General features: G+C 43.7%; 1 protein-coding gene across 4 annotated transcripts in view; it reads left to right on the top strand.

Moving 5' to 3' along the window:
• Nucleotides 1-15,396, top strand: part of Abca1 (ATP-binding cassette, sub-family A (ABC1), member 1) — a 129,200-nt gene that overhangs the window by 100,225 nt on the left and 13,579 nt on the right. For 3 of the 4 annotated variants that reach the window (NM_013454.3, XM_006537554.1, XM_006537555.3), the window contains exons 34-39: nt 402-507; nt 8,755-8,829; nt 9,306-9,475; nt 10,631-10,808; nt 13,619-13,734; nt 13,845-13,989. In NM_013454.3, the coding sequence (NP_038482.3) occupies nt 402-507; nt 8,755-8,829; nt 9,306-9,475; nt 10,631-10,808; nt 13,619-13,734; nt 13,845-13,989 (790 nt within the window). The remainder of the gene's footprint in view (nt 1-401; nt 508-8,754; nt 8,830-9,305; nt 9,476-10,630; nt 10,809-13,618; nt 13,735-13,844; nt 13,990-15,396) is intronic. The other variant, XM_006537556.1, reaches the window with a different exon arrangement.

Genomic DNA, 15,396 nt, shown 5'->3' with positions numbered 1-15,396 from the left:
AAGACCTCAAAGGTTTTATTCTCAAATTTCCATTTTCCACCCTGCCTTTTCTCCAGGGGTCAGGTCCCTGGAGCTCTGAGCAGAGCAGTCATAGGCTTACTTAATGCCAGGGAAGATCACCTGTCTGTGATCCCTCCCTGGTTTTCAAGACTGCCCATCTTCCTGTCTTCCCGCCTATAGCATGGGTGCCTATCATTAGCTCTAGGCCTTCCCTACTGGGCAGCAATTTTGAGAATTAAGATAGCTAGATTTCACCAGGGGAGGCAACATGTACCTATCTTAGCCAAACGTTGGTTCTAGTTTGAAAAAGAGGTGGCTCTCCGAGAACCTTGTACACTGTGCTATCTGCTGCCGTGAGTAATGGCTTGGGTATGGCTTTTAATGGCGAGCCTTTCTTTTAGGTATGGCGGGTTTTCCCTGGGTGTCAGTAATTCTCAAGCACTTCCTCCGAGCCATGAAGTTAATGATGCTATCAAGCAAATGAAGAAACTCCTGAAGCTGACCAAGGTACAGCATCCGTCCAGACACGGGTCAGAAAAGTGGGTCTGGGGCCTAAGCCACAGCAGCAGCGGTCGCCATCTTGGTCCGGGACCCGCCGAACTTAGGAAATTAGTCTGAACAGGTGAGAGGGTGCGCCAGAGAACCTGACAGCTTCTGGAACAGGCGGAAGCACAAAGGCGCTGAGGCAGCACCCTGTGTGGGCCGGGGACAGCCGGCCACCTTCCGGACCAGAGGACAGGTGCCCGCCCGGCTGGGGAGGCGACCTAAGCCACAGCAGCAGCGGTCGCCATCTTGGTCCGGGACCCGCCGAACTTAGGAAATTAGTCTGAACAGGTGAGAGGGTGCGCCAGAGAACCTGACAGCTTCTGGAACAGGCGGAAGCACAGAGGCGCTGAGGCAGCACCCTTTGTGGGCCGGGGACAGCCGGCCACCGTCCGGACCGGAGGACAGGTGCCCGCCCGGCTGGGGAGGCGGCCTAAGCCACAGCAGCAGCGGTCGCCATCTTGGTCCGAGACCCGCCGAACTTAGGAAATTAGTCTGAACAGGTGAGAGGGTGCGCCAGAGAACCTGACAGCCTCTGGAACAGGCGGAAGCACAGAGGGGCTGAGGCAGCACCCTGTGTGGGCCGGGGACAGCCGGCCACCTTCCGGACCGGAGGACAGGTGCCCGCCCGGCTGGGGAGGCGACCTAAGCCACAGCAGCAGCGGTCGCCATCTTGGTCCGGGACCCGCCGAACTTAGGAAATTAGTCTGAACAGGTGAGAGGGTGCGCCAGAGAACCTGACAGCTTCTGGAACAGGCGGAAGCACAGAGGCGCTGAGGCAGCACCCTGTGTGGGCCGGGGACAGCCGGCCACCTTCCGGACCAGAGGACAGGTGCCCACCCGGCTGGGGAGGCGGCCTAAGCCACAGCAGCAGCGGTCGCCATCTTGGTCCGGGACCCGCCGAACTTAGGAAATTAGTCTGAACAGGTGAGAGGGTGCGCCAGAGAACCTGACAGCTTCTGGAACAGGCAGAAGCACAGAGGCGCTGAGGCAGCACCCTGTGTGGGCCGGGGACAGCCGACCACCTTCCGGACCAGAGGACAGGTGCCCGCCCGGCTGGGGAGGCGACCTAAGCCACAGCAGCAGCGGTCGCCATCTTGGTCCCGGGACTCCAAGGAACTTAGGAATTTAGTATGCTTAGGTGAGAGTCTGTACCACCTGGGAACTGCCAAAGCAACACAGTGTCTGAGAAAGGTCCTGTTTTGGGCCTTCTTCTTCGGCCAGGAGGAGGTCCAAATACAAGATATCTGCGCACCTTCGCTGTAAGAGAGCTTGCCAACAGAGAGTGCTCTGAGCACTGAAACTCAGAGGAGAGAATCTGTCTCCCAGGTCTGCTGATAGACGGTAACAGAATCACCAGAAGAACAATCTCTAAACAGAGTCAACTATAACTACTAACTCCAGAGATTACCAGATGGCGAAAGGTAAACGGAGGAATCTTACTAACAGGAACCAAGACCACTCACCATCACCAGAACCCAGCACACCCACTTCGCCCAGTCCAGGGAACCCCAACACACCTGAGAACCTAGACCTAGATTTAAAAGCATATCTCATGATGATGGTAGAGGACATCAAGAAGGACTTTAATAAATCACTTAAAGAAATACAGGAGAACACTGCTAAAGAGTTACAAGTCCTTAAAGAAAAACAGGAAAACACAATCAAACAGGTAGAAGTCCTTACAGAAAAAGAGGAAAAAACATACAAACAGGTGATGGAAATGAACAAAACCATACTGGACCTAAAAAGGGAAGTAGACACAATAAAGAAAACTCAAAGCGAGGCAACACTAGAGATAGAAACCCTAGGAAAGAAATCTGGAACCATAGATTTGAGCATCAGCAACAGAATACAAGAGATGGAAGAGAGAATCTCAGGTGCAGAAGATTCCATAGAGAACATCGGCACAACAATCAAAGAAAATGGAAAATGCAAAAAGATCCTAACTCAAAATATCCAGGAAATCCAGGACACAATAAGAAGACCAAACGTACGGATAATAGGAGTGGATGAGAATGAAGATTTTCAACTCAAAGGTCCAGCAAACATCTTCAACAAAATTATTGAAGAAAACTTCCCAAATCTAAAGAATGAGATGCATATGAACATACAAGAAGCCTACAGAACTCCAAATAGACTGGACCAGAAAAGAAATTCCTCCCGACACATAATAATCAGAACATCAAATGCACTAAATAAAGATAGAATACTAAAAGCAGTAAGGGAAAAAGGTCAAGTAACATATAAAGGCAAGCCTATCAGAATTACACCAGATTTTTCACCAGAGACTATGAAAGCCAGAAGAGCCTGGACAGATGTTATACAGACACTAAGAGAACACAAACTGCAGCCCAGGCTACTATACCCAGCCAAACTCTCAATTATCATAGAGGGAGAAACCAAAGTATTCCACGACAAAACCAAATTCACGCATTATCTCTCCACGAATCCAGCCCTTCAAAGGATAATAACAGAAAAAAACCAATACAAGAACGGGAACAACGCCCTAGAAAAAACAAGAAGGTAATCCCTCAACAAACCTAAAAGAAGACAGCCACAAGAACAGAATGCCACCTTTAACAACTAAAATAACAGGAAGCAACAATTACTTTTCCTTAATATCTCTTAACATCAATGGTCTCAACTCGCCAATAAAAAGACATAGACTAACAAACTGGCTACACAAACAAGACCCAACATTTTGCTGCTTACAGGAAACTCATCTCAGAGAAAAAGATAGACACTACCTCAGAATGAAAGGCTGGAAAACAATTTTCCAAGCAAATGGTATGAAGAAACAAGCAGGAGTAGCCATCCTAATATCTGATAAGATTGACTTCCAACCCAAAGTCATCAAAAAAGACAAGGAGGGACACTTCATTCTCATCAAAGGTAAAATCCTCCAAGAGGAACTCTCAATTCTGAATATCTATGCTCCAAATACAAGAGCAGCCACATTCACTAAAGAAACTTTAGTAAAGCTCAAAGCACACATTGCGCCTCACACAATAATAGTGGGAGACTTCAACACACCACTTTCACCAATGGACAGATCATGGAAACAGAAACTAAACAGGGACACACTGAAACTAACAGAAGTGATGAAACAAATGGATCTGACAGATATCTACAGAACATTTTACCCTAAAACAAAAGGATATACCTTCTTCTCAGCACCTCATGGTACCTTCTCCAAAATTGACCACATAATAGGTCACAAATCAGGCCTCAACAGATTCAAAAATATTGAAATTGTCCCATGTATCCTATCAGATCACCATGCACTAAGGCTGATCTTCAATAACAAAATAAATAACAGAAAGCCAACATTCACATGGAAACTGAACAACACTCTTCTCAATGATACCTTGGTCAAGGAAGGAATAAAGAAAGAAATTAAAGACTTTTTAGAGTTTAATGAAAATGAAGCCACAACGTACCCAAACCTTTGGGACACAATGAAAGCATTTCTAAGAGGGAAACTCATAGCTATGAGTGCCTTCAAGAAAAAACGGGAGAGAGCACATACTAGCAGCTTGACAACACATCTAAAAGCTCTAGAAAAAAAGGAAGCAAATTCACCCAAGAGGAGTAGACGGCAGGAAATAATCAAACTCAGGGGTGAAATCAACCAAGTGGAAACAAGAAGAACTATTCAAAGAATTAACCAAACGAGGAGTTGGTTCTTTGAGAAAATCAACAAGATAGATAAACCCTTAGCTAGACTCACTAAAGGGCACAGGGACAAAATCCTAATTAACAAAATCAGAAATGAAAAGGGAGACATAACAACAGATCCTGAAGAAATCCAAAACACCATCAGATCCTTCTACAAAAGGCTATACTCAACAAAACTGGAAAACCTGGACGAAATGGACAAATTTCTGGACAGATACCAGGTACCAAAGTTGAATCAGGATCAAGTTGACCTTCTAAACAGTCCCATATCCCCTAAAGAAATAGAAGCAGTTATTAATAGTCTCCCAGCCAAAAAAAGCCCAGGACCAGACGGGTTTAGTGCAGAGTTCTATCAGACCTTCAAAGAAGATCTAACTCCAGTTCTGCACAAACTTTTTCACAAGATAGAAGTAGAAGGTATTCTACCCAACTCATTTTATGAAGCCACTATTACTCTGATACCTAAACCACAGAAAGATCCAACAAAGATAGAGAACTTCAGACCAATTTCTCTTATGAACATCGATGCAAAAATCCTTAATAAAATTCTCGCTAACCGAATCCAAGAACACATTAAAGCAATCATCCATCCTGACCAAGTAGGTTTTATTCCAGGGATGCAGGGATGGTTTAATATACGAAAATCCATCAATGTAATCCATTATATAAACAAACTCAAAGACAAAAACCACATGATCATCTCGTTAGATGCAGAAAAAGCATTTGACAAGATCCAACACCCATTCATGATAAAAGTTCTGGAAAGATCAGGAATTCAAGGCCAATACCTAAACATGATAAAAGCAATCTACAGCAAACCAGTAGCCAACATCAAAGTAAATGGAGAGAAGCTGGAAGCAATCCCACTAAAATCAGGGACTAGACAAGGCTGCCCACTTTCTCCCTACCTTTTCAACATAGTACTTGAAGTATTAGCCAGAGCAATTCGACAACAAAAGGAGATCAAGGGGATACAAATTGGAAAAGAGGAAGTCAAAATATCACTTTTTGCAGATGATATGATAGTATATATAAGTGACCCTAAAAATTCCAACAGAGAACTCCTAAACCTGATAAACAGCTTCGGTGAAGTAGCTGGATATAAAATTAACTCAAACAAGTCAATGGCCTTTCTCTACACAAAGAATAAACAGGCTGAGAAAGAAATTAGGGAAACAACACCCTTCTCAATAGCCACAAATAATATAAAATATCTCGGCGTGACTCTAACGAAGGAAGTGAAAGATCTGTATGATAAAAACTTCAAGTCCCTGAAGAAAGAAATTAAAGAAGATCTCAGAAGATGGAAAGATCTCCCATGCTCATGGATTGGCAGGACCAACATTGTAAAAATGGCTATCTTGCCAAAAGCAATCTACAGATTCAATGCAATCCCCATTAAAATTCCAACTCAATTCTTCAACGAATTAGAAGGAGCAATTTGCAAATTCATCTGGAATAACAAAAAACCGAGGATAGCAAAAACTCTTCTCAAGGATAAAAGAACCTCTGGTGGAATCACCATGCCTGACCTAAAGCTTTACTACAGAGCAATTGTGATAAAAACTGCATGGTACTGGTATAGAGACAGACAAGTGGACCAATGGAATAGAATTGAAGACCCAGAAATGAACCCACACACCTATGGTCACTTGATCTTCGACAAGGGAGCCAAAACCATCCAGTGGAAGAAAGACAGCATTTTCAACAATTGGTGCTGGCACAACTGGTTGTTATCATGTAGAAGAATGCGAATCGATCCATACTTATCTCCTTGTACTAAGGTCAAATCTAAGTGGATCAAGGAACTTCACATAAAACCAGAGACACTGAAACTTATAGAGGAGAAAGTGGGGAAAAGCCTTGAAGATATGGGCACAGGGGAAAAATTCCTGAACAGAACAGCAATGGCTTGTGCTGTAAGATCGAGAATTGACAAATGGGACCTAATGAAACTCCAAAGTTTCTGCAAGGCAAAAGACACTGTCTATAAGACAAAAAGACCACCAACAGACTGGGAAAGGATCTTTACCTATCCTAAATCAGATAGGGGACTAATATCCAACATATATAAAGAACTCAAGAAGGTGGACCTCAGAAAATCAAATAACCCCCTTAAAAAATGGGGCTCAGAACTGAACAAAGAATTCTCACCTGAGGAATACCGAATGGCAGAGAAGCACCTGAAAAAATGTTCAACATCCTTAATCATCAGGGAAATGCAAATCAAAACAACCCTGAGATTCCACCTCACACCAGTGAGAATGGCTAAGATCAAAAATTCAGGTGACAGCAGATGCTGGCGAGGATGTGGAGAAAGAGGAACACTCCTCCATTGTTGGTGGGATTGCAGGCTTGTACAACCACTCTGGAAATCAGTCTGGCGGTTCCTCAGAAAATTGGACATAGTACTACCGGAGGATCCAGCAATACCTCTCCTGGGCATATATCCAGAAGAAGCCCCAACTGGTAAGAAGGACACATGCTCCACTATGTTCATAGCAGCCTTATTTATAATAGCCAGAAACTGGAAAGAACCCAGATGCCCCTCAACAGAGGAATGGATACAGAAAATGTGGTACATCTACACAATGGAGTACTACTCAGCTATTAAAAAGAATGAATTTATGAAATTCCTAGCCAAATGGATGGACCTGGAGAGCATCATCCTGAGTGAGGTAACACAATCACAAAGGAACTCACACAATATGTACTCACTGATAAGTGGATACTAGCCCAAAACCTAGGATACCCACGATATAAGATACAATTTCCTAAACACATGAAACTCAAGAAAAATGAAGACTGAAGTGTGGACACTATGCCCCTCCTTAGAAGTGGGAACAAAACACCCATGGAAGGAGTTACAGAAACAAAGTTTGGAGCTGAGATGAAAGGATGGACCATGTAGAGACTGCCATATCCAGGGATCCACCCCATAATCAGCATCCAAACGCTGACACCATTGCATATACTAGCAAGATTTTATCGAAAGGACCCAGATGTAGCTGTCTCTTGTGAGACTATGCCGGGGCCTAGCAAACACAGAAGTGGATGCTCACAGTCAGCTAATGGATGGATCACAGGGCTCCCAATGGAGGAGCTAGAGAAAGTACCCAAGGAGCTAAAGGGATCTTCAACCCTATAGGTGGAACAACATTATGAACTAACCAGTACCCCTGAGCTCTTGACTCTAGCTGCATATGTATCAAAAGATGGCCTAGTCGGCCATCACTGGAAAGAGAGGCCCATTGGACACGCAGACTTTGTGTGCCCCGGTACAGGGGAACGCCAGGGCCAAAGGGGGGGAGTGGGTGGGTAGGGGAGTGGGGGTGGGTGGGTAAGGGGGACTTTTGGTATAGCATTGGAAATGTAAATGAGCTAAATACCTAATAAAAAATGGAAAAAAAAAATAAAATAAAGTCATGGTAAAAATGAAAAAAAAAAAAAAAAAAAAAGAAAAGTGGGTCTGGAATTGCTGGCACACAGGTGTAGTGATACTAGTCTGAACAGGTTTGTATACAAAGCAGTTCAGATAAACCAGACTACTCATACCCAACACACACACACACACACACACACACACACACACACACACACACGAACATACGTTTCTGAAAGTGTAAGTCAAAAATGAACTCAGAGATTAAAAGCTCTTACAAAAGCCAAGCTGCTAAGTTAGCTAGTGGGCAAAATAAATTGAATTTCAAACAGTTTCCTAAAACAGCCATTGGCTAGACAGGAAATGGGAAAAATGAGTTCATTCACTTTCCATGTTGGTTGGCTGGGCTTTAAGAGCAGCTAAGGCCATATTTATTTCTCCCTATCTCAGGTTGCCCAAGTTGAAATGGTCAGGTGATGTGGACTCTGGGGTTTTGCACAGTAGTCATGGGCCTAGGGCGCTTAAGCCGTAGGATGCATCTGCATGACCTATGGGTTTTAGTTCTTGGGATGATGCCAAGAGACTCTGAAGAATCTTGGAAATTTAATTTACTTTCACTTATGAGTATAGGTGGCTAGCCTGCGTGCATGTTTTTATACTACGTGTGTGGTCTGGTACCCACAGAGGCCAGAAGCGTATATTTGCTCCCTTGAGACTAGAGTTACAGATGCTTGTGAGCCCCCATGTGGGCGCTGGGAATCGAACCTTGGTTTTCTGGAAGAGCAGACTGTCCTCTTCACCTCTAATCCATCTCTAGCTCCAAATTCTTGGGATTATTTGTGTATTTATGTATTTGTGTGTGTGATTTAGGTTATGTGTGTGTGTGTGTGTGTGTGTGTGTGTGTGCGCGTTTGTGAGAGAGAGAGAGAGAGAGCGCGATTTTTTCCCATGACTTGTGACTTCATGGCAACATTAGTACGGTGGATTCTAGTGACTTGGTGCTCAGGAACTACATATGCATTGGCTTTAGATTTAATTTCAGTGACTGAAGAGGAAGTTGTCTTGGTTGATACAGGGCTGTCTCATTGCTTGCTGTCACCCCTTGTGTGTGTGAACAGACACCTGAGGCAGGATTCTGTTGTTTACAGGACAGCTCCGCAGATCGCTTCCTCAGCAGCCTGGGAAGGTTCATGGCAGGGCTGGATACGAAAAACAATGTCAAGGTACACCCCTGCCTGTGTTCTGCCAGCTTCTTGCTAAACAATAATCCCGTGTTCCTTGAAATCTTACGGGCAAGTAACTAGGGACATTCGTGGTAGAAAAGGGCAAACTGTTAGTCTTACCAGTGACATGATTCAGCATAGTTAGTGACTAAGAGAATGTGTTTTGCCACCAGACGTAACTTGTAAACTGCTGTGGTCTTTGCCTTAAGCTACCTGACCTGTTTAAGTATCCGTTTCCTGTGCAGCAGGAAGGCGGCAACCATGGCTGCCTCTCACTCGATGTGGGTAACTAGTTAAAAGTGTAAAGGTCTTCACCTAGTCCCTCGGCCAGTGGTTGGTGGATCCTGAATCTATAATGCTTTTGTTTGGTGTGTCACTAAGTTTCTGAAGTTTCCATGCACGTTTTGTGCATATACGCTTACTTCTTGAAGAACAGTTTGGCAGTATTACCTTGAGTTTGGTCTGTTTTACTTCAGGTGTGGTTCAATAACAAGGGCTGGCATGCTATCAGTTCGTTCCTGAATGTCATCAACAATGCCATTCTCCGGGCCAACCTGCAGAAGGGAGAGAACCCGAGCCAGTATGGAATCACTGCTTTCAACCACCCCTTGAACCTCACTAAACAGCAGCTCTCAGAGGTGGCTCTGTAAGTGTGTCTAAAGGGATGGGCGTGAAGACCTTAGGGTGACCGAGCACCAGGGGAAAAGACCGCAAAGCTGGTTGTAACAGCTAGTAATAATTATGTTGTATGAGCCTGAGTTGATCCAGACTCTGGGCAGAAAATGATTGGTTTATGCACTGACTGGCAATCTTTCTTGACTTGAAGAAGGAAGACCAGATATGTGAAAATCATCACATTGATAAACTCACATGTAGGGAATTAAAATTGTTAGTGAAATCCAAGAGTAATTACTACTTCATTTGCTTGAAAATGAGGTTTTTAAATTCAGTGAAACATGCATTTAATAGTTTCTTTCTTGAAACATGTGTATGCATGTGTGGCACACACACACACATGCATGTGTATACTCCTGTACATGTCTGCAAATTTTAAAGTCTTGGAATAAAAGAATCTGGATTTAACTTTGGTGTCTAAGCTTTATAGGTATGTAATATTAGATGAGGTAATTTGTATACATTTCGTCAGCCAGCACCCAGCACAGAGTTAATAATCAGTATATTAGATCCCCTCTTGGATATGTGGGGAATGGCACTTTACTATAAACTACTGTAGAATATTAATGTTGATCATCAGGATCTTTACAAGACGTTGTATAATGGGCTTTTTGTACATATTAGATGGTGTTAGACTGATATGTAATATGTGTGTGTATGTGTAATTTTTTTATGTCTTAGCCTGATATATGTATCCTGTTGCTTTCCACTTACTTATAGTATAGTCATATGATTAACTTGTATGACTAACTTCCAGATTAGATTTCTTTCTTGTTTGAAATAGTTTCCAAGCCACACCTTCTTTGTATATGGGAGTTTACAACTCACTACTCTAAGATCAGAAACTGGAGACAAATGACCGCTATTAGGCCACACCTATACTTTGTTCTGTAGTTTCATTATGGGAGTAGACCCATTTTAATATTTTCCAAATCAGTTTTAGGTTTGAGTTGTTGTTGTTTTAACGTTACTTGAAAATAATTAGATGGACCCCTGAGATAAAATGTTTGGCGACTGGGGTTTTGTTCCAGCTGTGCCTTGGTTGTCCTTATGTCTAGCTAATTATATACCATGTCCCCAGCTGCATCAAAGGTTCCTCTGATCTTTACTGTCTCTTCCCTTCTAGGATGACCACCTCTGTCGACGTCCTCGTGTCTATCTGTGTCATCTTTGCGATGTCCTTTGTCCCTGCCAGCTTTGTTGTGTTCCTGATCCAGGAGCGTGTGAGCAAAGCCAAGCATCTTCAGTTCATCAGCGGCGTGAAGCCTGTCATCTACTGGCTGTCCAATTTTGTCTGGGATATGGTGAGGACACAGGACCTTCTATCTCTGTGTGAATCTCAATGGGGACTGTGAAGGCATGGGGCTAAGGAAAAACAGCCTGCCACTAACCCCGGGAAGTATCCCACTTAGTGTAAACCAGTGTAAAATAGGAAAAAGGAGAGCCCGCTGGATGGCCCCAGGACACCAAACATAATGTTAGCCTTAAAATGTAATTGCACACCATGGGACCATCTGACCACCGTGACTACAATTATTACCAACGATTACCTTACTCTCTAGACCACAGTTCACTATCAAAGGCAATCGGGATAGGAAGTCAAGCAGGGCTGGAACCTGAACAGGGAGCTACTGCAGAGGCCATGGAGGCATGCTGCTCACTGGCTTGCTCCTAGTGGTACCAAGGACCAGCCTTGGCTTGGAGAGGGGTTCTGAGGAAGGAGTGTCTGGGAGTGGTGAAAACAAAGGACTCCAAGCTCTGCTAGAGACAGCTTTCCAAGCTGCTTTCTCTCTGTTCTGCATTCTTTCTCTCTGATCTGCTTTCTCTGGAGATCGATCTTCAGACAACACACACACTCTCTAGACAGCTGTTTCTTGCTATTCTCTGCTGAGACAGTCCTTTCTTACTATTCTAAAAAGTTCTCTGGACAATGCATCGCTTGCAGATCATAAGCCCAGTCTTTTATTTTATATATCAATCCAGTCATTTGCTCCACGTTCCCTTTTGATTATCCTAGGAATCAGTGACCCAGCCCTTTGATTCTTAGGAGACAGCAACCCACATGTCCTTTTAACATTGGATTCAGAGATTTGCCTACCTTTGTTAAGCACAAAGGATAAGCTAGCTGGGTGGGATCCGGTCCACTGACCCTGTCCCAGGAGCACGTGTTCCCATCAAGGCCCATGTCGGACCAGCACCATGGCTTGCTCAGCCTTCTTTCTTATAGAGCCCAAGACCACTAACCTATGGTTGGTGCCACCAGACTTGGGCTGGGCCCTCTCCTATCAGTCACTAATTAAGAAAATTCTATACAGCCAGAACTTATGGCTGCATTTTCTCAATTTAGTTCCCTCCTCTCAGATTACTCTAGCTTGTGTCAAGTTGACATAAATCTAGCCAGAATTCCCTTTAAAAATTAGACTACAATTAGACTTCATAAAAACCCAAGCCAGAACTTCTAACTTATCTGATGTGTTTTAACTTAGAGTCAGGGTGTTTTTTTTGTTTGTTTGTTTATTTGTTGTTGTTCTGGGTTTTTTGTTTTGTTTTGTTTTGTTTTGTTTTGTTTTGTTTTTGCCTTACTAAGGAAGCCATTTGCCACTGAAAACTCCAGCATCTTGTCTGCCCATTGTCGTTTATCTGTTTTGTATCAACTATACTGCATTGTTTTCGTTTGGATCAATATGAACGACTTCATAGAACCATGAAGGTCCAATTATTGGCAACTATACGCCCTTATGGCCGTCATTAATTCAGAGCAGATCTAACTCTTTGCCCAATAAACGTTTCCCCCAGACGTTTAAAGGCAACTCTCAGTAAAGAAACTTCTCTCGAAGACGAGATGGTATCTGAGAGCACCCGGGTTCTCTAAGACACTGTACAGAGATGCGTGATGATGACGGAGATAATGAAATTGCATATGCTAATCAAGACAAGCTCTAAGACCTGCCAGTCTCCTGATCTGACCACTCCATCTATCAATATTCCTTTCCAAAAGCAAAGCCCTGAATTAACTCTGAGTTCAGGCTGTGGTCTGAATGGTTCCGAGTCTAGAAAAAGCTAATCTTTATCTAAAGTTGCCCTGCCTTATTTCTACTTGGTAATGAAACTGAAACCTATTTCCTGTGAACTGTTAATCAGGGTCTTGTTCATTCTGTGCTAATGCGCAGAATCAACTTGTTTGAACCTAATCATTTTTTTTAAACTGCTATTAAAACTGGATCTTGTCAGCATTTCTTTGCTTTCTTTTATCTTGACGTAGCAATCCATTCATTTAAAATCCGCTGAGTGCTTACTGCGTGTTTGATGGTGTCTTGCTGTGCTAGGCAGAGGTCATTCAGAGATGGAAGAGTGAGTCCTTGACCTCAGGGACATCACTTGGACTCTGTGAACTTCTGACCCTCCCTGCCTAAGAGCCTGCAGTCTGCTGCAAGCATGTGGCTATTGGAGTCGTTGATAAACACATTAAGCAGGGTGGGACTGAGACCTTCTGAAGCTACAATTCTTTTACAGTCTGCCAATCCACTATCACCTCCATTCCATGCATGTGCTGCCCCCCTCCACCTCTCTGCCAGCTATGAATTTTCATAATTGTCCCTGGGTCAAGTCTTTATTTCTTCATTTTAATGCTTGAAGCACTGTCAGGACAGACTGTAAAATTATTCCCGGTGTGATGAAACAATTTTGACATTCATGTTATGAGTGCTTATCTCACAAGTAGATTACATGTGGGATTGAATGCGGGCAGACCATAATATAGCATTAATGATGAAACAGACGCAATCATCTCTGGGTAGAATAATGGAAACTCATTTGCCTCCTGTGAAATTGAAATGACTCTGCCTGAGAATCCATCCTTCAGTAAGTTTACTGAGCGTGACACCTTGGCTGAGCTCTGGGAAAGACAGAAAGGGCATGCAGTTTATAAAATCAGCCAAGGGTAAAATGCTTGTCAAACTGTATTGTCCGGAATTTTGATTAATAGTTTATGTGGCTTCATTAATTCAAAGTTATTCTCCAACATCTGTATCTGTCCTTTCTTGTGGGATGGTGGTGAAGACTTGGGGTTTGTTGTATATCTGACTTAGGGGCCAACTTTTATTTTCTCTTTTAGTGCAATTATGTGGTCCCTGCTACACTGGTCATTATCATCTTCATCTGCTTCCAGCAGAAGTCCTATGTGTCCTCTACCAACCTGCCCGTTCTAGCCCTTCTGCTCTTGCTGTATGGGTAAGGCAACTCTGAGTGGAGCTCTCCCCCCAGGGGACAAGGCATATGGTACCCGGTGCTAGAGGGAGGGCAGAAGGCGCCAGTGGATGCTTACGTTTGTGTCTCACCAGGTGGTCGATCACTCCTCTCATGTATCCAGCATCCTTTGTGTTCAAGATCCCCAGCACCGCCTATGTGGTTCTCACCAGTGTGAACCTCTTCATCGGCATCAATGGCAGTGTGGCCACTTTCGTACTGGAGCTGTTTACAAACAATGTAAGTGTCCCATTGGGCAGAGCATGTCCCATTGGCTGGCACTCTGGGTTCAAGAGAGTGGCAGTTGTCTCCAACCTTACTCCACTTGCCTGTAACATCCACACCACTGACCTCTCTGCTTTTGCAAGCTGTGTCCATACATATAACTCTCTCTCTGTCCTGCTGTGCCTTGTATTTCTCTGGTCAAGTCTTTCTGGTTCCTTTATTTTTTCATACTTCTTTCTCCTTCAGTGTTGCTTTGGAAAAGACTGTGTTCATTCTCTTCTGGCTTGCTTTCCTATTTAGGCAGCATTTCTGGGCGATGCCGTTCATCTTCAGGCCTTTACCATCATTGCAGGTTTTCATTTTTATCTCTCAGATCCATGCTTTGATTGTCTCTTGGATCTCTGTTCTCCAGTTCTCACAGCCTATTGGATGACTCCATTTAAGTCATTTATAGGTACCAACACTAGACACATTGTCTTTCCCACTAGAACCTATTGGTCCTCTTGCCATCTCTGTTTACTTGGTGACATCTCTGCAGTTTCTCATACCTCTCTTGGACCCATCCATTTGTGTTGCGGTTTATATATGATTCATCTGAATTCTCCCAGTTTCAAATCTCATAAACAAGACTCTCTGTGGCCCTTGCTCAGCACATAGTGCCTTGTTGGCTATATATTACTGTATCCCCTCCCAATGCTTTAAAATTTCAGCTGAGTTTTCCCTTAAACCACTATACTCCTGTAGGTCTGTCTTGAAATGCCCTTCATTTGTCATGGGACCTGAGAGTGTCTCCATACCCTTTAAGATTTAAGTCTAATATGAAGCTTTCCTCATCTGCCCAGTAAGATATAAGCTTTCTTTTCTCTGGACCATCAGAGCCCTCAGTTCTTCCTTCAGTGCAGTGTAAGCATCCTCCAGGCTCTGGCTCAGCACAACCAGCAAGTAACAACTTTGCTGGATCTTTTCTATTTTTATTATATGTGCATTGGTGCCTTGCCTGCACATATTATATGTACTCCATGTGCCTGTAGTGCACACAGGGCCCACACGAAGGCGTTGGATCCCCTGGAGCTAGAGTTATAGCCACCTGTGAGCCATCCTGTAGATGCTGGGGACCAAACCCTGGTCCTCTCTAACCACTGAGTCATATCTCTAGCTCCAGGGGCTTGATATTTAACAAACCTTGTCTTATGGGGTCATAATACATTCTGATGTAATTGAGAAGATGGCTTTGAAATTCCAACAGCATGCTGAAACTCGGATGTTCACCTAGATAGGAGTGAGTTGCTTTAAAAATGCTAAGCCAATGTTTCATTGTGGATTTGTGTCTGGTTAAAAGTTACCAGGCTTAGAGGTTTGTTTGCTTTCAAACACTATCGCTGCAGAGTTCCTGAGGAAAATCCCGCCGCTGTTCACTGGTAT

This window comes from Mus musculus, chromosome 4 (genome assembly GCF_000001635.26).
Source record: "Mus musculus strain C57BL/6J chromosome 4, GRCm38.p6 C57BL/6J".
In the NCBI taxonomy this organism is placed as follows: domain Eukaryota; kingdom Metazoa; phylum Chordata; class Mammalia; order Rodentia; family Muridae; genus Mus; species Mus musculus.
This window is presented reverse-complemented; position numbering and strand designations above follow the sequence as displayed.